This window comes from Phalacrocorax aristotelis, chromosome 6 (genome assembly GCF_949628215.1).
Source record: "Phalacrocorax aristotelis chromosome 6, bGulAri2.1, whole genome shotgun sequence".
Taxonomy (NCBI): Eukaryota; Metazoa; Chordata; class Aves; order Suliformes; family Phalacrocoracidae; genus Phalacrocorax; species Phalacrocorax aristotelis.
The window spans coordinates 18,696,643-18,718,223 of NC_134281.1; the positions used below are offsets into that span (position 1 = coordinate 18,696,643).

The 21,581-nt window shown below is 51.3% G+C and overlaps 2 protein-coding genes across 6 annotated transcripts in view; one reads left to right on the forward strand and one right to left on the reverse strand.

Moving 5' to 3' along the window:
• Positions 1–4,873, forward strand: part of STAB1 (stabilin 1) — a 64,512-nt gene extending 59,639 nt beyond the window's left edge. For 3 of the 5 annotated variants that reach the window (XM_075096328.1, XM_075096330.1, XM_075096329.1), the window contains 11 exons: positions 105–298; positions 991–1,135; positions 1,606–1,739; positions 2,081–2,246; positions 2,500–2,606; positions 2,832–2,951; positions 3,371–3,523; positions 3,649–3,768; positions 4,014–4,160; positions 4,439–4,618; positions 4,693–4,873. In XM_075096328.1, coding sequence (XP_074952429.1) covers positions 105–298; positions 991–1,135; positions 1,606–1,739; positions 2,081–2,246; positions 2,500–2,606; positions 2,832–2,951; positions 3,371–3,523; positions 3,649–3,768; positions 4,014–4,160; positions 4,439–4,618; positions 4,693–4,743 — 1,517 coding nt within the window. In that variant the 3' untranslated portion in view covers positions 4,744–4,873. Of the gene's footprint in view, positions 1–104; positions 299–990; positions 1,136–1,605; positions 1,740–2,080; positions 2,247–2,499; positions 2,607–2,831; positions 3,289–3,370; positions 3,524–3,648; positions 3,769–4,013; positions 4,161–4,438; positions 4,619–4,692 lie in introns of all 5 variants that reach the window. The other 2 variants (XR_012661086.1, XR_012661087.1) reach the window with 2 other exon arrangements.
• A 2,271-nt stretch (positions 4,874–7,144) lies between these two features.
• The window catches only part of NT5DC2 (5'-nucleotidase domain containing 2), a 33,678-nt gene continuing 19,241 nt past the window's right edge, over positions 7,145–21,581 (reverse strand). Inside the window, exons 7-14 of the mRNA XM_075096352.1 lie at positions 17,497–17,557; positions 16,732–16,834; positions 16,134–16,235; positions 14,654–14,735; positions 8,958–9,044; positions 8,333–8,473; positions 8,034–8,098; positions 7,145–7,510 (exon numbers count right to left, since the gene is read on the reverse strand). Of these exons, the coding sequence (XP_074952453.1) occupies positions 7,249–7,510; positions 8,034–8,098; positions 8,333–8,473; positions 8,958–9,044; positions 14,654–14,735; positions 16,134–16,235; positions 16,732–16,834; positions 17,497–17,557 (903 nt within the window). The 3' untranslated portion in view covers positions 7,145–7,248. The remainder of the gene's footprint in view (positions 7,511–8,033; positions 8,099–8,332; positions 8,474–8,957; positions 9,045–14,653; positions 14,736–16,133; positions 16,236–16,731; positions 16,835–17,496; positions 17,558–21,581) is intronic.

Below are 21,581 nucleotides of genomic sequence, written 5' to 3' on the forward strand. Positions count from 1 at the left end.
CTCTGTGGAGGATGGCCATATCAGTGGGATGACTGGCAGGACAGACAGACCACCAGAACACCTAGCAAGGTATTTTAGTTAATCTAACGCTTTTATCCCTGTAGTGATCGACATGTGCAGCAAGGACAACGGGGGGTGTGCTAGGCACGCACAGTGCACACAGGTTGGTGTGAACGTCTCCTGTGCCTGTGCTCCTGGGTACGGAGGCGACGGCTACGTCTGCGACCCAATAGACAGGTGTATGGATGGTAGGAACGGGGACTGCAGCCAGCACGCCAACTGCATCAGCACCGGGCCCGTGAGTACATCCCCTACGGCCAGGGAGATCTGTGTGCCTGGGAGAACAGCCCAGGTGGCTGCCGTGGGAGCAGAATGGCATGCTTCAGGCTGCTGGAGGACAGTGATGTGACAGTGTCCCCTGTTGCTGCAGTCCCCAGGCCTGCCCCTCCACTCTGGTCCCCTCAGCTATTGTGGTCATCCTGCAGGTCCCTACTGCCAGGCAGGTGCCATGCCCTCAATGTGGTGATGGTCTTGGTGATATTATGCTGAGGCCATTATTCCCCATTTCTCTGTCAAAGGGGCATAAGCTGTATCAGTTGTGGGATTTCTGGGCTGTTTTGGGGGCTCCAGGATGGTCCTTTGAGGATGATGCTGGCCATTTTTGCAGAGGAACGTGAGCTGCTCAGTGCAGGGCAGAAGCTGGGACTGGGAGCATGATGTAGCGCAAGAATCATGAACCATGTACCTTAAAGCAAAGTGGTCTTTCAAATAGTGTGACAAGGATTGAATGTGACGTTTTTTGGTTCACGTACAGTTGGATGTGGGGGTAGAACAGAGCCCATGTGGCCTTTTGTAGCTCTGTCATAGTCCCAGCAGGCTGCAGAGGTGTTCTGAAGGCTCATTCCCCATCTTCACAGGGATACAATGATCCCCAGGCTGGCATCTGTGTGTTTGCACTCAGACAGATGCCACCCTTCCTTTGTGCTGCAGAATGAGCGGCGCTGCGAGTGCAAGCGGGGCTACATTGGTGACGGGATCCAGTGCCTGGAAGAGGCTGTGCCCCCCACAGACCGGTGCCTGGAAGACAATGGGCAGTGCCATCGGGAGGCCATTTGCACTGACCTGCACTTTCATGGTGAGCGTGCTCAGCCCTGCAGTGGCAGGGGTAACGTTCCAGGGAGAGGTCACACACCCTCATCCTTCTCCTCCTGGCTGGGGCACCCCTTGGGTGAGCTGGAGGGTGGGATGGCCAAGGGGCTAGGGACTTGTCTCTGTAGCTGGATCTGGTTTTCACATTCTCCTTTTCCCCTATGTGTCATATGTGGAAGATAAGCCAGCCCTGTCGGCTTCTGTGTGACATGTGAGATGGCTTCTGGTGAGATTAACCTGCCAGTAAGCACTGACTCCCTCATGGAAGGCAAGGAGCTCAGAGGAAGCCATGCTGCATCCCACCTCACCCTTACTTGAGGCCACATCCCATGCAGCAGAGAGCATCCTCTGTTGGTGGTGCTGTCTGTGCTCACACAGGGGACCCACACGACTGCCCCAGGGAGGCTGCTTGTTCTCTCTAGTGTACTGATGCTCCCTGGCCTCGGTATTTTGCAGATAAGACTATGGGTGTATTTCATCTGCAGTCACCCCGAAAAAAGTATGACTTCACTTACGAGCAGGCTCAGAAGGCCTGTGCCGCAGAAGGCGCTTCCCTGGCCACTTTCCAGCAGCTCTCCGCAGCACAGCAGGTCAGGGCAGGGATGCAGAGGTTGGGCAGGGGCTGGCTCCATCGCCTCATGGGGTGGGGACATGCAGTGCTTCTCCCCAGGCCTGGGCCAGCAGTAGCGAGCCCAGGACGTGGGGGTGGGTGACCTCTCATCTCCTTGGCCAGGCCCTGTTTGCTCCAACTACATCCATGAAACCAGGAGAGCTGGAGGGTCACGCTGGAATGAGAACTCTGGCACTGCCCAACCCATTAGGTGTTGTGGGGGGGTGTTGGATAAGGCTGCACAAGGGGAGCATGCATCAGGGCAGAAAACATGGGCCAGAGATACTCTTTTTAATCTAATCATTCATATTCCTCTGCTAGATGGGATTCCATCTGTGCTTGGTGGGTTGGCTGGACAATGGCACAGCCGGATACCCCACGGCCTACCCTAACCCCAGCTGTGGGGCTAACCGAGTGGGCATCGTGGACTATGGCCCCCGAAGCAACCTGAGCGAGACCTGGGATGCGTTCTGCTACCGGGAGAAGGGTGAGTGGCGCAAGCATGTTTCCTGGGGATGGTCCTGTCAGGCACAAGAGGCATGTTGGGGCAGCTGGCACAGAACTGCCCTCACAGGATGGGGCACAGGCAGGTGAGCACATCCCCCCTGTCCTCATGCCTGTGTCAGGAGGCAACGTCCTGAGGGGTATCCAGAAGACAAAGAAGAGGTGGTCAGTGTAGCCAGCATTGGCCTCTTAAGTTGCATCGGCCTCTTAAGTTGCATCTTGGTGGTCCTTTGCAGATGTAACTTGCACCTGCCGTGATGGGTTTGTGGGAGATGGGTATTGGTGCAGCGGCAAGCTCCCTGATGTACTCGCAGACCACACTCGCTTCTCCACCTTCTATTCTGTAAGTGATGCTCTCCTGGTTCTTCGTTAGGCCAGCAGCTGGTACCGAGGAGGGTGGAGGGAGCAGCCATAACAGGGAGAAGTGGTGGTTTGGTCTGCACGTGGAGTAGAAAGAACACAGAGGCATTTTCTTTCCAGGGCTGGGGGATGTTTCCTGGGCTGGGGAAGGTAGCAGCACTGAGCTGCCAGCAGCGTGTTGATGGGGAAGGTCTTCCATCTTTTCCAGATGTTGCTTGATTTTGCCAATGACACAGAAGAAGGACTGGATTTTTTCATCTATTTGTCTGATGACTCCGCTCCCAAAACTCTCTTTGTCCCTCTGAATTCTGGCTTCGCAGACAATGAAGTAAGCAAGCAGGGATGAGCAGCCACTCGAGGGCACATGGAATGAACTATCAGGCCCAGAGGAGAGCAGGAGTCTGCCAAAGCTGGCGTGATGGTGATGTGAAATAGAGTCTGGGGAAGGCAGAGGAATTGAGGTCAGAGGGGACCGCTGGAGGTCCCTAGTCCAACACCCTCACTCAGAAAAGCCATTTAGGCCAGGTTGCTCAGAGCCTTCTCCAGTTGAGCTTTGACTGTTTCTAAGGATGGCACTCCCCCCTCCTCTGCATAGTATTTTTGTGCCACATTGCCCGTGAATTGAGCTGTCTTGTGGCTGTGGAGAATGTCTGCGCTTAGGCCAGGTAGGGGCTGCGCACAGCTGGAGGGAAGGGGGGAGAGCAAGCACAGCCATTTCTCATCCCTGCTGCCTGTTGCTTTTTTCAGACACTGACAGGAGAAGAACTGAAGCTCCATGTGTCATCCAGCAATGTCGTCCTCTTCAGCTTCAACCTCACAAATGGCACCATCATCCCATCCCAGTCAGGATATGACCTCCACGTATCAGACCTCCCAGTGGGCAACAGCACAGAGCACTCAGTAGGTTTAACCTCAGTGGAAGTCAAAAAAACCCCCGTTACAACTTTTCACCACATGTCTCTTGAGACAGGGAACACCATAGAGGCTTTCTGGTCAGGTGACACCATCTCTGTCCTGTGCTGTAGGATGCCAAAGGGATCAACAACAAGATGATTGTGGAGTGGGACATCATAGCTTTCAATGGCATCATTCACGCGATTGCAGAGCCACTGAGGATCCCACCGCCCACCATTCATCTTGGTCAGGTGAGTGTCTGAGCGCATGAATGGGGGAGGAAGGTGCTGAAACAGCTGGCACCAGACCGGAGAATGCAGATGAGGCAACTGAGTCATCCCAAGGACTGGCCTCATCCTCTCTGCTCCCCTGGCACAGCTCATTTCGGCTGGGCTGCCCCCAGTCACACCGGGGAGACATAGCAGGGATGCTGTATGGCAGATCCCATTGCCCTGCCAGGGGAGCACTGTAACTGGGCGGCTGTTCTTGGACGCAGGTGAACGGTGTGGTGCAAGCGTCGGGCTCTGTGGCCACGGGGACGTTGACAGCCCTGTGCTTCGCGCTGGTGCTGGCTGTCGCTGCCGGCACTGCCTATTACTGCGTGAGGCGGCGGCGTGGGGAGGGGCAGTTCGGGTATTTTCAGGTGAGCGCAGCCTGTGGGGAGAGGGTCGGGGCGGGGGGTGAGCGGCGCCTTTTGGGGGGGGGAGGTGGCCGGAGTCTGGGGAAGCGCCGACCACCTGCGGGGTGCCCAAGGGGTACTGGGGGTTGTGGCGGCGGGAGCCACGCGTGGATGGGGCCCTCGCTGGTGCGGTGCCGTGTCCAGGGGGAGGTCCTGGGTGGTGGTGCGGGGGAGTGCCGAGGGCCGGGCCCATTCGGAGCCCCGCCCATCCCACGCCGCCTCACCTTTACCGCCCTCCGCAGGCGGGCCTTCGCCCCGAGGAGGAGGACGAGGAGGAGGAAGAGCAGAATGCGGTGCCGCCGCGGGAGCGTGCGCGTCCGGAGGCGGGGCCGCGCTCCGCCAGACCCCGCCCCCAACGGCCGCTTGTCGCCATTCCCAACCCGCTGTACGGCGGCCACGCCCCCGACTACGAGCCGCTGCACGTGAGCACAGCACCGCCCCACCCTGCCCCGCGCGTCCGCCCGCCGCGCGCTGACGTCGGTCTTTGCTCCCGCAGGACTCGCTCCTGGCGGACGCCAATGCCGACACCCGCCGCTTCCTGCAGTGAGGGGCCGCCCCCGGCACCGCAAGGCCCCCGGCACCGCAAGGCCCCCGGCACCGCAAGGCCCCCGGCACCGCACGGCCCCCGGCACCGCACGGCCCCCGTCGGGCAGAAAGAAATAAAGAGCTCAGCGGCACCGGTTCCGCCCAGCACCCCTCTTGGCTGGTGCCTCACCCTGCACTGCCCTCTGCGCGGTGCTGCCCGCCAAAGCCGTGCCCCAGCACCCACCTCCAGCACCAGGGGCTCGGCTAGAGCAGCCACCCGCCTCAGCAGGCTTTGTGTGCAACAGCCCCCAGGGAACACTAGCCCTCACCTGACACATCGTGCCAGGCAGTGTACAAGTCATGCCAGTTACTCACCTCCCCACATACCCCTTTTGATCCATCCAGGTGGCCCCGGTGCCTGCACTGCGGCCATATAGGGCACAAACTGCTCTGTGCTGGACACCTCAGGTCTGGTCTAAGACACCTGCCCCAGGTGCACCCGAGGCTTTTGGGCATGCATCCAGAGCTGCACTCCCAGGGCAGGAAAACAGAGATGAGCAACACACCTGGAGTGAGTTGGTTAGTCAGTTAGTTACTGCATGCTGCAGACTTTTATTGAGCTGTCACACTACACACGGCACAAAGACAACAAATGCCACATGCACATACTACAACCATTTGATTAGAGCACCTATGTTAACAGCAATCATCCAGGCCCCTGAGTCAAGAGCAAGGCATTTTGAAAGGCTGCAACATGCTGGCACATTACACAAAGACAAGGCAGTGAGACACAACTGCCAGACTGAGAGGCCAGCCTGGCACATCACTGGGGAGGAATGTGCAGGAGAGGGGGCGAGGTGTGTGTCTCACTGAGGGCTGCTGACACACATACTTCAGTGCTTTTCTCTGAGGAATTCCCTGGCAGAGGGTCCTCCACACTGACCTCGTTCCTCTCCCTCAGCTGCCCCTCACATTCACAACACTCAGCCCGTACAGCAATTGCCGCAGCCGCTGCCTGTCCTCATGTTAATCCCCCAGCCTCCCTCAAAACTGAGAGCTGCACATGCTGTGGTTGCTCACCCATTTCCTTGCCCACTCACGGCCAGACCCAGCACAAGAAGTGCATCCATTCTGTGTTCCCTCTCTCTCCCTGCCCCCCACCTGTCACCTCAACACCAACCACCCCCCCAAGCAAGCTGGTACTGTCACCCTTGTTGCCACCTGCAAATGGTGCAGCGGGGAGGAGGTGGCAGACCAAGGCAACCAACATCCAGAGCCTGCAACAAGAACTCTGCCTTCAAATGTCCCCTGACTGCCCCTGCGTGTGTCTGTCTCCAGGGAGAACAGCCCCATTACTCATCTCCTGCATGCTTTGGGCCCCTCACAGACCATAGCTCCCCCCCCGCCCCGCCAGGGATGCCTCTTACCCCTTCATCCCAGAGCCATTGGCTTCCCACACACTCAGGTTTCCGACGGCACAACATTCCCTTTTCCCAGGGCTAGCCAGCATCAGGGTGGTACAAACTCTCAACAACTCCTACCCACCTAACTGCCCCTTCACCCCTCCAACATCCTGCCTGTCCCTTGGGGCAGGTGGAAGCCTGGCCAAGAACAGCATGACCCCAAGCTGAGTGAAGAACCAACTTTCTGCCCCTCACATCCCAGAGTTGCTCTGACCTGCCTGGGCCTCCAGGCCGTCACTCTTGTCCTGTCCTCTATGCTTTGGCATCACTACGCTCGCCTCTTTTCTCTTCCTCCTCCTCAGGAGGCACTACGATGCTTTGCTTGGCCACGGTCCCCTTTCTGACCCACCACACCCAGCAGTACTTCACGCGCACACCTCCTAGGACATCCTCACGAGCCCCTCCACACACCTTAGGCCACATCTCAGCAAAGACAGGTGGAAGGCCACCACCTCTGCTGCCAACCCTGCACCTTCCCTGAAAGGCTGAACACATCCTAACAGACCATACAACATCAACTGCCAAAATACTGATGTCATGTGGCACTAAACCCCAAAAATACACTAAGCTCACTCAAAAAATTTTGAGACATGCCACCGATGTCACCAAAAGCACCATGTGTTTTAGACCTTCTGACCTACTCCCCACGCCAGAATTCCACAGCCTGCATATTTAACTAGCAGCTACCTACCAGCGGCACCAGCTGGTGTGTTGCGCTCACCAAGCACCAGCCTCGGGACTCCATTTCTGAGCCACTTCTCTGGGCACAGAGCAGGGAGCGGCAGCTTCCCATCACTAGCACTGGCTCTCCATCTCACCTACTCCTACAGAGGAGTCTGTGTGGCTCTCACAGCACAGAAGAAGCACCCATCCTCTCCACAGCCTGCAAAGCACCTCAGGGAAAGGGGTGGAGCCAGTGAAGGGGAAAAAAAAAAACAACACATCATCTACACGCATCTGTAAGTGTCAAACGCCCTTTAGTGGTAGACAGAGGTGCTGCTGGCCCAGCAGCCCAGCCCCATGTACAGACTCGCACTGTGCTGTTGCCCAGAGTACCTGGCCCTTCACCGGATATGCACCATCTCCTCCAGGAAGGGGGTTTTCATGCAGCCCGTGCAGAGCTGATCCATCCAGAGTGGAGCCTCATGCTGCAGAGGGGTGCGCCGAGGGTAGAAGGTGAAATTCACATCATAGTTCAGCAGGCAGCTGATGGATGCCATGTAGATATCGGAGAACCGCACCAGCCGTCGAGAGAAGTATGTGGGGTTGTGGAAGGTGCGGAAGATGCTTCCAAACTGGGGGTTGAACAGGTTCTTTGTCAGCGACCTAAGAGAAAAGAGATAGTGCACTGTAGATAAAAGGCTATGGTCACAGATTCTTCCCTCTCCAATCCCTTAGTCCTGGGCCACCCCCATCCCAGCAGATGTTTTGGGCTCACCCTAAGTACACCCCCACCCAGGTTGCAATGCAGACCAGTCCCTGTGCAGTGAGACTGTCATGAAAATTCAATGCACTCTTGCTCTTCCTTGTTACTGTACCTGTTATGGGCAGGGACCCATGCGCAGTGCCAGGAGCTGCAGTAGTAGACAGCCCATCAACCCCCTGCCCCCAGCACAGGGTGACACCACCTCCCATTTTCCACCCTGCCTTCAAACCAGTCCAACCTCCCAGGCTGCAGGACTGCACTGCTGCTTTCCCCTGTCCCAGACAGGAGACACCAGGGAGGACCACAGGCTGACAGCTGCAGCACCACTGTCCCGAGAACAAGTTACAAACAGACCGAGCGCCAGGTACATGTCACGGACCCTGAGGTATAAGAGACCTCGTGAGTGAGAGGGACAACACTCACCTGATCTCCTGACGTTCCTTCATCCACTCCAGCAATACTTGCTTTGACTCCGCATCCTGATACATCTGCAAAGACAACAGCAAAAAGCATCATGTTGCTTCAGTACTGTAGGCCACACCTCAGCCCCACCCCAGTTTCCACTGTAACTCACAAACCCATGAGTCCACTGCACCAGGAGAAGGATGAGATATTTTTGAGAACACAGGTAAGATTATACATCCCATGATTCCCATACTAAGCCCAAAACACAGACCACAAGGCAACATATCACCTGTCCTGCTCAGACAGGAGCTGTTTACCTGCATTCTCTCTAGCAGCCCCGTCAGAGCCTGCTGCCAGGTCAGGGAGTGCATGTACTGCTCTGTGTTTATGATCCGAATCTCCGTCTCCAGTTCAGGAACAATGGCTCCGGTCCTCCAGCCGTGACGCAGCATGAGATCCTAGACATCGGGGTGAAAAAACAACCAAGAATTCAACATAAAGACGTGCCAAACACAATCCTGTTTTCTAGAAAAGTGGTCTGTTCCATTTTAGATTCTCAGGGGACAGGCATCCATGGCCCATGCCAGGTCATGCCAGTAACAGCCATCTTCTGGCCACCAGGATCAGCTGTGTGAAGCACCCAGAAAAGTGGGATCCACACAAACTGCGCTTAGATTCACAGACCGGCAGATGCTCTTTACCCACAGAAAGTACTTCAGGAGCCCTTTCTCCACTACTTGCTTCTGCCTGACAGCAGAGTGGGGATGCTTATGTGTCCTATGTGTGCCCCAAATGCTGCAACCTGCAGAGCCGCCAGCGCAGCATATCAGAGACCTGAGCACTCAGATCAGGGCCTTGCCTTACACTCCAACACAGCTGCAATCACAACAGTCACACAGGCTTGCTCCCATCCCACTGGAGAGTAGAGATCTTTCCACCTACCGCGAGGTCGCTGTACAGATGGTCACCAAAGTAGAGCACTTTGGACCCACGCCAGCCTGTCAGCCTCAGAAAATCAAAGAGATTACCCTGCAAGTAAAAGGAGCACAGAGAGAAATGTGGTTACAGGCCAAATGCCTCCATCCTCACTGCATGGTACTGGGCAGCCTCCCCAGCAGCGCTGTCAATGCAACTAGATGTGCTATCTTGTGATGTGAGCACTCTCATGAGACGTTAACCTGCTTGCTCCCCCACCATCCAAACCCAAGGGTTTCTGTCCTTCCCCACCTTATTTCACTTTCTTTCCATGTGACATCCTCTCTGTATATCACTCAGCTTTTCTTAGGCTACAGAAAAAGGCAAAAACTCTTCCAAACCCAACAGGCAATTCAGGGGAAATTCTGTGCTCTAGAGCACAGCAAATCAAGAGGACTACATGGACTGAAAAGGCAACAAAATGAGGCTGTTCAGAGGCCAAAAGTGAAAGCCACCTAAACTAGAAAAGCTCAAGCAATGGACAGAAAGAACCCCAGGTGTTCTGGGTTTAGAAGTTGTTGGGCTCAGGTGTGATCATGATTTCACTTCACAGGGCACATCACGGCTTTTGGAGTCAGGAGCACTTGAGACTATTCTCACATCACTGCTCACCATCCCAGCCCAAAAGATTAACACCCCCCACACGTTCACAGGAATTGCTTAACAAAGCCAAAAAGACAGGCAGCTTGGGCAGATTCACAGCTAAGTAAAACAAACCAAACCCCAAAGCACCAGCTAAAGCACAGCACAGAGCAGCTTTCAAGGCTTTCCAAACATCCATCCATCCACAGAGGAGACTGCAGGGACCCCATTCCATCTCCATGCAAGTTTTCCACGAGTCACAATGGAAACAAAACCCACTAAGAAAGGAAAAGGCCCCATCAACACCAGCAGACTAGACTGTGCCAGCACAATGCAAAGCTGCGAGCCGCTCAACAGCAATCTCTCCAGACAGTCTCCAGTGCCAGGCTAGCATGCATACCCGACAGCTCTGTCCTGGATAGAAAACCCCCAAACACAAGCTAGGTCCTACACACAGCCTCCACATTTCTTGGACATGACATTCCTGCTGCTTGCTTGAGGGTTGCTCAGGAAGCCACTGGCAGAGCAGGGAAATGGACCACAGCCTTGGGAGGAGGATCGTCCTTTTGCTGTGCTCTGGTCACCTCAAAGAGCGGTGGACCTGACAACCAGGAAACTTGTGCTCGGACCTCCACTGAGCCACAGACCTATTATGTGGCCTCCAGGAGCTGACTGTTCTCCTCCTCTCCTGAGATCACAGACTATGGGAGGGATGGGGTACATATGTGCCACAAACCGAAAACACCGCATCTATGAGAAAGAAGGGATTAGAGGCCATCACTTGAACTTCCCAGTCCCCAGTGCAAAACATAGATCTGTGAGGTCCCATTCATATGAGGTACCCACAGCACAACTGCCATACAGCTGTGCTTCAGGGGACAGGAAGAAGACAGCATGACATAAGCAATCTGGGAGGTTCCTGGAATGCTTTGATGATAACTTCCTTCTCCAAGCGATAAAGGAGCCGTGCTGGACCTTGTTCTCACCAACAAGGAGGGCTGGTGGGGAATGTGAAGCTTAAGGGGAGCCTTGGCTGTAGTGACCGTGAAATGGTGGAGTTCAAGATCCTTAGGGCACCAAGGAGGACACACAGCAAGCTCACTACCCTGGACTTCACGAGAGCAGACAGGCAAAAACACCAGGAGACCCGCATGGATGAACAAGGAGCTTCTGGACAAACCCAGACACAAAAAGGAAGCCTACAAAGGGTGGAAGCAAGGATAGGTAGCCTGGGAGGAATACAGAGAAATTGTCTAAGCAGCCAGGGATCCGGTTAGGAAAGCTAAAGCCCTCATAGAATTAAATCTGTCCAGGGATGTCAAGGGCAAAAAGGAAAGCTTCTATAGGTACGTTGATGATAAAAGGAAGACTAGGAAAAACATGGGCCCTCTCCAGAAGGAAACAGAAGACCTGGTTACCTGGGATATGGAGAAGGCTGAGGTACTCAGTAACTTTTTTGCCTCGGTCTTCACCAGCAAGGGCTCTAGCCACACTGCCCAAGTCACAGAAGGCAAAGGCAGGAACTGGGAGCATGAAGAACCGCCCACTGTAGGAGGTGATCAGGCTCGAGTAATTCTAAGGGACCTGAAGGTACACAATCCATGGGACCCGATGAGATGCATCTGTAGGTCCTGAGGGAACTGGTGGATGAAGTTTCTAAGCCACTATCCACCATATTTGAGAAGTTGTTGCAGTCCAGTGAAGTTCCCACTGACTGGAAAAGGGGAAACAAAACCCCAGTTTTTAGAAAGGGAAAAAAGGAAGACCCAGGGAACTACAGGCCAGTCAGTCCCACCTCTGTGCCCAGCAAGATCATAGAACAGGTCCTCCTGGAAACTATGCCAAGGCACATGGAAAATAAGAAGGTGACTGGTGACAGCCAACATGGTGTGTAAGGGAAGAGCAACTGATGTCATCTACCTGGACTTGTGCAAAGCACGTGACACTGGCCCACACAACATCCTGTCTCTGAATTGGAGAGACATGGATTTGACAGATGTGCCACTTGGTGGATAAGGAATTGGCTGGATGGTTGCACTCAGAGTTGCTCCATGTCCACGTGGAAACCAGTGATGAGTGGCATTCTTCAGGGGTCAGTATTGGGACCAGAGCTCCTTAACATCTTTGTAGGCAACATGTACAGTGGGATTGAGTGCACCCTCAGCAACACTGCCGATGACACCAAGCTGTGAGGAGTGGTCAACATGCTGGAGGGATGGATGCCATCCAGGGGGGACCTTGACTGGCTTGAGAGGTGGGCCCATGTGAACCTCATGAGGTTCAACAAGGCCAAGTGCAAGGTCCTGCACATGGGTCAGGGCAATCCCAAGCACAAATACAGGCTGGGTGGAAAATGGATTGAGAGCAGCCCCGAGGAGAAGGACTTGGCAACGCTGGTTGATGAGAAGCTCAACATGACCCAGCAATATGTGCTTGCAGGCCAGTAAGCCAACCGTGTCCTGGGCTGCATCAAAAGAAGCATGGCCAGCAGGTCGAGGGAGGTGATTCTCTCCCTTGACTCTGCTCTCATGACACCCCACCTGCAGTACTGTGTACAGCTCTGAGGCTCCCAATGTAAGAAGGACATGGAGCTGTTGGAGCGAATCCAGAGGAGGGCTGCCAAGATAATCAGAGGGTTGGAGCAACTCTCCTATGAAGACTGCGACAGTTGGGGTTGTTCAGCCTGGAGAAGAGAAGGCTCCAGGGAGACGTTATAGCAGCCTTCCAGTACCTGAAGGGGGTCTACAAGAAAGCTGGAGAGGGACTTTTTCAAGGGCATGTAGTGATAGGACAAGGAGTAATGGCTTTAAACTGAAAGAGGGTAGGTTTAGATTAGATATAAGGAAGAAATTCTTCACTGTGAGGGTGGTGAGGCACTGGAACAGGTTGCCCAGGGAAGCAGTGGATGCCCCATCCCTGGAAGTGTTCAAGGCCAGGCTGGATGGGGCTTTGAGCAACCTGGTCTAGTGGAAGGTATCACTACCCATGGCCAGGGGGTTGGAACTAGATGATCTTTAAGGTCCCTTGCAACCCAAACTGTTCTATGATTCTGTGATAAGACAGGTCAGAGGCTTCTAGCAACATCACCAGCACAACAAAGACCATGGCCAGTAACACTTGCCAGAAAGAAGCTTATTGTGGCACTCCAAGGAACCAAAAATGCTGGGGACAGGGTTGACTACAGTCAGGATACACACTCTGTCACATCCAAGATGTGTTAGGCAACAACCTTGATACAGTCAGGTGAACATCGTGGGGGTGGAGAACTGGAGAGGAGCCCAAAATCTTACCCATCCCGCCTTCCTCCCTTATCTTTTTCCTTCCTCAGTGCACCATTCATGCGTGTGAGCAACCTGTGGCCACAGGATGGATAAAAGCAGGACTTAATTCAGCAATAAACCCCATGGCTGAGGTGTACCTTTTCTCCTGAGGGAGCTGCTAACACCCTGGGAAAGCTTGTCCATGGGAGAGAGTCTTTGTATGAGCTCTACTTGCATGTTCCCAGCTCCTAGCTCTTGGCAGAGGATGGGATGCTAGCAGAGCACTTTGACAAGATGCACTGGGCAGGCTAGAGGCTTCCTAATAGCACTACTCAAGGACATGACCTACTATTCTACCACAGGTCAGGTCCCAGCTACTTGACTACATCTCACTAACAGTTTGTCCCGTGGGACTGGACAGCTCACATAACCGAGAACAAACTGTCCTAAAGCCAGAGGCAATTTGTTCTCTGGGGAGAGACCAGCTGCAAGGAGAATACCCCAAGGCAGCAAGTTCACCAGAGTAACAGCCCATTCCTCAGACATGCTTGTCCTTCAGGAAGGGGAGAGAGATGGGAGCCAGGCTTTGTCCCTGTTTGATCACCCTTGTTTCTGAATTCCATCCTCTACAAGTACACCTTTTCCAACCTTATGGAGGACAATTTGGAGTGAAGTGTGGAAATCTTTGCATATACACCAGATTGCAGAGAGCTCTGCCTTCTTACCCTGAACAAGCACGCTCTTGGGAACCCTGCCAGGACAAGAGTTTCAGGACCACAGCATCAGAAGAGCCAAGGGAAAACTGCACTATTGGCTATGCTGTACAATGTCAGAACAGAGTTTGTAGGGTCAATGTTTCACTGTATGCTCGGGCAGGGGGCATTCACTGACCCCTGCTACACACACAGAGGATGTTTCCCTACTACCCCTTCTCACACAAACAGGGCAGCCACGGGGAAAAACTCACCCCGGCAGAGATAACTCAGCACAGGTCTTCCTGGACAGAAAGGCAAGCACCCTAAGTTAACTGGCCCTTGTTTGCCTTTTCCTCCCTTGTGTCTGTCCCTCCACCTCTAATGCCAAGCCCAGTTGAGCTGGGTGGAATACATCACTCCCATTACATACCTTTCTGCAGAATGACCCACACAGGGACCTGGGTACGAAACTGTTTCAGAGCTGCAGACAAAAAGCTTTCCTGGCAGAAAGCTCTGGTATACTTTACTTCGGGTCTGCCTCCTTGCAACTGTAAAACACTGTGATTGTTGGGAGAGCAGCCTTTTCTATGCCGGGCATGAAGCATCTCTCACCATTCTCAAGAGGTCAGTTTATCGCATGTTGACAGGCAACACAGCCCTTGCCAGGGTTTTTGATATACAAAAAGACCCTTTATTCTAATGCTTACATCCCAGCAGAAGCTAAAGACTTTTCAGAGGCATGCAAATTGCAAAGCTATGGCTCCATAGCATGCTAAGAGACATGCTGAAAGCATTTGGGGGTACAGTGTCCTACCAGGCCAGCAAGAACTCTCTGCATGTGGACAGAGGGCATCTCTTGCTGCCACCAGCCAGCGCAATGCACAGAGCCTAGAGCGTGTCTCCTTACAGGTGCCCTCTAACTCTATCATAGGCACAACACCAAACATCCACAAGTGACCTACAGAAGAACCCATCATTTTCCCCCACTTTGACTAAACAGATTTTCCTGTTTTCCAGTGACTTCCAAAACTGCAGGTGTCTTACAAGTCCCCACCATTTGCTTCTTTTTTGCTTCATACTTTTGCAGACTTTTGCTTCATACCCCTTATGTACTCATTCACTTTACCTCTTTGTAGATCTTTCCTTTCTCCAGCTGGTTTATTTTGTCCCACTGCAGTGATCCTTTATCATCCAGTTTTCGAAAAGGTCTGGGGAAAAAAGGGGGAAGACGTCAACTTCTTTTGATTTTTGGTGATTGTTACCCAGCAACCACAACATTTGAATCAGAAAACTCGTTTACCTATGTAAAAACTCATAATAAAAGCTCTACGTGAGAAGTGGCCTTCTGGGCCTTTTGCACTATTTTCTCAGGAGAAGAGAAAGTGCGAGAGGGAGATAGCTTTTCAAAATGCTTCCATTGACTGTAACCATTTCATGCCAATATCCCTAACAACTCTTCTTGCTTTTCAAATACAGAGAAGAGGAAAAAAAATAATAATAACAAAGACTCCCTCTGAAATGCTAAGGCCAAGAAGGCTTTGCCATGAAACACACTGTGTCCTGTTCCAGTCTGGCTACGCCCCAGCCCAAGAGAGATGTGGAATGTCTTAATAGGATAAAGCACTCTGCAGAGTGGATAGAAAGCAGTCTCTGTGCTGATCTCGGCAGTGGACCCGAGCTGGCTCCTGTTGTTCCTGAGCTTGCCTCGTTACCTTCCTCTTGGACAGAAGAAGCAAAACAAGGCTTAAGTTACTTGACCCCATGGACATTCATGCTCAATCAAACGTTTCTTCCTCTCGGGATAAGAGTTCCAAACTGCGAAGAAAACCTTTACCAGGGCAGCACAGCTCATAAAGCCATTTTGTAGGTTTACTCCTGTTTGTGCTAATGGCCTGGGAAATGCGGAAAGAAAATACATAAAGAGGAAAGAATGGTCCTCTCCCTGAAGGGCAGTAATTTCTGGTCAGTCATAATTGAGGCAACAAAGCAGACAAGTTCCCAAAGCAAATAATCCAAAGAGCAAAGCAAAGACAGCAGCTTGCATATCAGCCAGTTCCTTGGCAGCTCCTCACTGACCACAAAACCTAGCCACCAAGTACAAAGGCTTCCAGAGCTGCCAATTATCAAACACCATGTATACAGAAACAGAAAAAAAAAGCAAACCCAAAAAATAAACCACACAGATGTTTGCTGTGGGGAACAGAAAAAGGATTTTGGCACAGTCTCAAAACCTACAGCCAAGAAATGGCCAGCTCTCATACACACCATTCCACTCCTCTGCTTTCTAAAGATTTAAGTACATTATTATTCATAAAAATTTAAGTTGAGCCCAGACCATGACAAAACTGATGAGGCTTAAGACAGCCAATATTAGGAACACACTTTCTTGGCACTACCTATTCTATCCACTTATTCCCAGACTGGTCACTTTTCATCTCCTCAGAGGGTATCTGAGAGGACAGGAAGGCTGGATGCCTACTGGACCTAGATTATGCTTAGAAAACCACTGCTCTTTTGGGAGGTAAAAGGAGCCATTTGCTCCAGGAAAGAGGGCCCAAAACCTCAGGCCCACATGCAGCAGTGCAGTATTGCCCTGGGACACATACTTCCGCCGATCAGTGAAGAAGTTGGGCTTGTCAGCTTGCACAATGACCATATCGAATAAGTCCCGCCAGTTCTTGCCAACCATGTGTTTCATTCCTTTGTCCCTAAGGGCAAAGGAACAGAAAAGTTAGCAGATCCAGTACTTTTTTCTGCATCTTTACAACAGTGTGTTCTAAATTTACTCTAATTTCAGTAACAGAGAAGAAAGCATAGACGTTTGCAAACCCCCCAAGGCTGCCTCATTGTATGGAGTACTGACATAGCACTTTGACCGTTTCAAGCTGTCCCACCCTCTCTCCTGTACCGTGGGAACTCCAGAGAAGTCTGTGATGCAGTAAAAGCTGCTAGAGATAATCCAAAGCGGCAGCTTTGTAATGTTGTGGCCAGCCATAGCCTCATATCTTCTTCAAAAAGTGAGAGTCAGTGACGTAGAGAGCACTCTGGAGTGCAATGTTCACCACAACCTGTTCCCAGACAGCACTCATGACTATTGCCACAAAACACCCTAGCATACAACTTTCAGATGCTTACAGGAGAGACCGCACTGCACAGTTCTTGCTGTGCTGTGGTGACCCATCGATGTACAATAATGGTACTCACACAAAGCTAAAGGGGCTGTTTGTAATGAGGAAGAGTTTCTTCTTGTGGTTCACCAGTCGGTTTAGCACAGCATAGATTTCATCCCCATGCAGAATATACTGTTCTATATCGGAATAGAACAGACATCATCAATCAAAACATTTTCACATAAGTCATGACCACACTTCTTTAAAAAAGAAAACAAACCTAGCTCCTATACCGATAGCAACACAAAAGTCCTGAGTTGGATCCACCTCAGGCAGGCAGGTAATAAACCACCATGGTGACAAAATGGCCTTCATTATCCTCATCAATCCCATCTCAAAGGAAGAGAAAGACTGAGGAACTGAAAAGGCTGGCAAAAAAAGAGGGTTGATACCAAACTGTCACAAGGGACAGGCACAGCTACTCCAGGCCATGTTGTTACCAGGAGCTTTCTTTCCCCTGAATGACCAGGAAGCCTTCAGAGGTGGTGCCTTTGCATGTTCACATCATGCCAAGGACCAACACCCCTTGCTTACAGGCTGAAGGAGATCAGAAACAAGCAATGAGGTAGCTGTTTTCTCCATTAAAATAGATCCTCCACCTGACCCTAAATACCACTTGATTCTTAATGCCACTTTACCCCTCAGCTGCCTTTAGGTATGAGACAATTAAGTATTTAAGTTCTGCATTCCCCTGATTCCTGTGACTGTGTGTAGGGCCTACACAGTCATCTTACACAGAATGACACATAGTACGGGACACATCAAAATGGATTTGGCACCAGACCTCTACTTAACTCACCCATATCTTTTTCAATCCATTTGTACATCACTCCTTTCACATGTACATCTCTAATAGCATCCTAAAGGAAAGGACAGGGGAAAAAAAAAAAGTTTGTTTTACATATGGCATTCCTATTTCCCAGCATGCAAACATATTGCCGTCACTGAGGACCAACGCAGTAATGACACATCCCCTCTTCTTGCTGAATGAACAGAAGCTACATTAATGCTAAGCAGAGGACCTTGTACAGCAAGGCTTACCAATATGCCAAAAAACACCACAGTGGCTAGCTCAGCTGATGCAGTACAAGGGGGAAAACCTCAAAACCTACCCAGGAAAGCACAGCTTCCTTCCTGCTCCCCAAACCAGCACATCTTAACAGGTGGTTACCAAAGCAATCGAGACTGTGCAACTCCAAAACCATTTACTGCCCCAAATCCATACTGGCCCAGACACTAGCTGGCTTTTCTTCCTCCCTATGCCTGTGAAAGCTCTGCCAAACGTGACCCGAAGGATAGGCTGAAGCAAACAGCAGAGGTGAGCATCTGTGATTGCAAAACACTCCCCACAAGCCAAGGAGGGCTCCAGCTGCAGGCTCCAGCTGTCCAGTGGGCACAGGCAGAGCAGAAGCTTCCACTAGGAGGGTGAGGGTTTTTTTTCCAAAACAGAGCTGTCCCACTTTTCAGGAGGGAGGCAAGCTAAAACACGTATTGAAAAGGGCATTCGAATATCCTCTATTTGTCAGGCAGAGGCCAAGATGCTACACATTTTTAGACACACCTAATTGAGATTCTGCCCAAGCCTCCATCCAATGAGATATGCCAGATACACAAAACAATTTCCAGAGCAGGAACACATTTGGCAGCGTTTGCACATCCAAATTCTTATTTTAACAGTACCATTTTCATTCCTGACATTTTAGACGGGTATAGAAATGCTGCTTTTCCCCAGGACCCTTAAATCACTTTACACTACATGTTCTCCTTTGGGAGTTTCCCTTTCAGACTGGATTCCCACACTTGCCACTGACAATCCTACGGTGACACTTGCATACAACACCACACAGTCACCTGGAGCTGCGCTGGTGAAACCTGCTCATCACCCCAAAAATAAACTCCTTCAAAGCTGGGAGAGAACCAGAATTTACAACTTAGTTGAGGGACGATGAAGGAGGAGACTATACCTCTTCAAAACAGTTTTAGGAGTCTCTTTACACCATGTGGATTTGAATCATAAAAAGGCAGAGGTCACATCTCATTCACCAAGAGACTGCATTATTGGAAAAAAACCAAACAAAAAGCAAGTGTGCTAACAAGAAAACAACTTTCTCTTGGCCAGCACTGGCACTAAAAGCAAGCAACGCTTCGGATTTGTGTCAAAACTACCTTGCAGAGTAGAAAGAGATTCCAGTGTGCTCCTTCCCTAAACCCCTGCCCCAAAAAAGCAAAAGATTAAAAAAAAAAATAAAAAGGGGAAGAACTATGAAGTTCCTGCATCTAAAATCTTGGCACCCTGGGGAGGTGTCAACAGGGCTCAAAAACTCCTACAAAGGAAAGCAGGGTAAACTGTAGTTAGTTCTTACTCTCAAATATGAAGCGATGAGACTGGTATGACCAGAGTACGTGGTTTACATGTCAGCTGCAACCTTTACCATTGCCTCAGGGTGTGCCCTTTTGACTCAGCATAGTGTCTGCAGCACTCAACCTGTGCCCAAACACACAGTGCTGCAGTAAGAATTACCACTAAGCATTACAGAAGAGTGTTAGGTTTAGACGTGTCTTAACCCACTGTGACCCTGTGTTGTAATAACAGCTGGGCTATGCGAGTCCTCTCAGACACCCATCTGTGTAGGCACAGAATGATCTTTGCACTCATGTCACAAAACCTTGCTTTGTGCTTGCACTCAGATACTGCAAAGGGATAAATTTTGCAAAAATGTTTGTTTATCCTCATTGTACAGAAAAAAGTAAGAATTCACAGAATCACAGAATCACAGGTTGGAAGGGATCTCAGGGATCATCTAGTCCAACCTTTCTAGGAAGATCAGAGTCTAAACAAGATGGCCCAGCACCCTGTCCAGATGACTCTTCAAGGTGTCCAACGTGGCCGAGTCAACCACTTCCCTGGGGAGATTATTCCAATGGTTGACTGTCCTCAGTGTGAAAAATTTCCCTCTTGTGTCCAATCGGAATCTCCCCAAGAGCAACTGTGTCCATTCCCCCTTGTCCTCTTCATGTGACTCCTTGTAAAAAGGGAGTCTCCATCTTCTTTGTAACTACCCCTTAAGTACTGGTACACGGTGATGAGATCCCCTCAAAGCCTCTTTTTCTCAAGGCTGAACAAACCCAGTTCTCCCAGACTATCCTCAATAGGGCAGGCTTCCCAATCCTTTGATCATCTTGGTGGCCCTTCTCTGGACCCCTTCCAGCCTGTCCATATCCTTTTTGTAGAGCAGGGACCAGAACTGTACACAGTACTCCAGGTGTGGCCTGACAAGCGCTGAGTAGAGTGGGATAATGACTTCTTTCTCTCTGATGGCAATACCCTTTTGGATGCAACCCAGCATCCTGTTGGCCTTCTTGGACGCCGCAGCACACTGTTCACTCATGTTGAGCTTCCTGTCCACCAGGACCCCCAGGTCCCTTTCCACAGAGCTGCTCTCCAGCCAGGTGGATCCCAGTCTGTGCTGCACCCCCGCATTATGTTTTCCCAGGTGCAAGACCTTACACTTCTCCTTGTTGAACTTCATAAGGTTCTTGCTGGCCCACTCTTCCAGCCTATCCAGATCTCCCTGCAGAGCAGCTCTGCCTTCTGGAGTGTCTGCTTCCCCACTCAACTTGGTGTCATCTGCAAACTTCATCAGGATACACTTAATGCCGTTACCCAGACCACTTATAAAGATGTTGAATAACATTGGGCCCAATATCAACCCATGGGGGACTCCACTAATGACAGGTTGCCAGTTTGAGAAAGAGCTATTTACCACCACCCTTTGGGTGCGGCCTGTCAGCCAGTTCCCCACCCACTGCACAGACCACTTGCCTAGGCCATAACACATCAATTTCTCCAGGAGGAGACTGTGGGGGACCGTATGAAAGGTCTTGGAGAAGTCCAGGTAGACAATGTCCACCGCCTGCCCCATGTCAACCACGCAAGTCACTTTGTCATAGAAGGCCACCAGGTTTGTTAAGCACGATCTGCCTTTAGTGAAGCCATGTTGGCTTTTCCCAATCATGTGCTTCATTTGACTTGTGATGGCCCTCAGGAGGATTCGTTCCATAACTTTCCCAGGGGTTGAAGTAAGGCTGATGGGCCTGTAGTTACCCAGATCCTCCCTTGAGCCCTTCTTGTAGATAGGGGTAACATTTGCCTTCCTCCAGTCCTCTGGGACGTTCCCCGTTCTCCATGACTTCTCAAAGATTATGGAGAGCGGCCTAGCAATGATGTCAGCCAGCTCTCTCAACGCCCTCGGGTGGATGGCATCAGGGCCCATTGATTTGTGGGGGTCAAGCTCCTGTAGTAATTCATATACTAACTCTTCCTTCACCGATGGTGGGTTGGTGTTTGGTTCAATCGGCAATTTTGTTCCCAAAGCCTGGGACCCTACAGTGCTGGTAAAGACAGAGGTGAAGAAGGTGTTGAGGACCTCTGCCTTTTCTGCATCATTGGTGATTGATTCTCCTTTTCTGTTTAACAGTGGGCCTATGTTTTCCTTCTTTTTCTCCTTACAGTTGACATGTCTGAAGAACCCTTTCTTGTTATTTTTGACATCTACAGCCAGTTTAAATTCAAGTTGGGCTTTTGTTTTTCTGACTGTGTCTCTGCACTCTCTGGCTATGCCCTTGTAGTTCTCGGCAGATAATCCTCCACTTCTCCAATTCTGGCGTGCTTCCCTTTTGGATTTGAGTAGACCCAGGAGGTCATGGTTGAGCCATGGGGGCCTCTTGCTCCGCTTACTTCCTATTCCTTTGTACGGCATAAATTGGCTTTGTGCTTCCAATAGAGAGTTCCTGAAGAACTCCCAGCTCTTACCAGCTCCTTTGTCTTCCATGGAAGCTTCCCATAGTATCCCTCCCAATTGAGCCCCAAGTCCACTGAAGTTT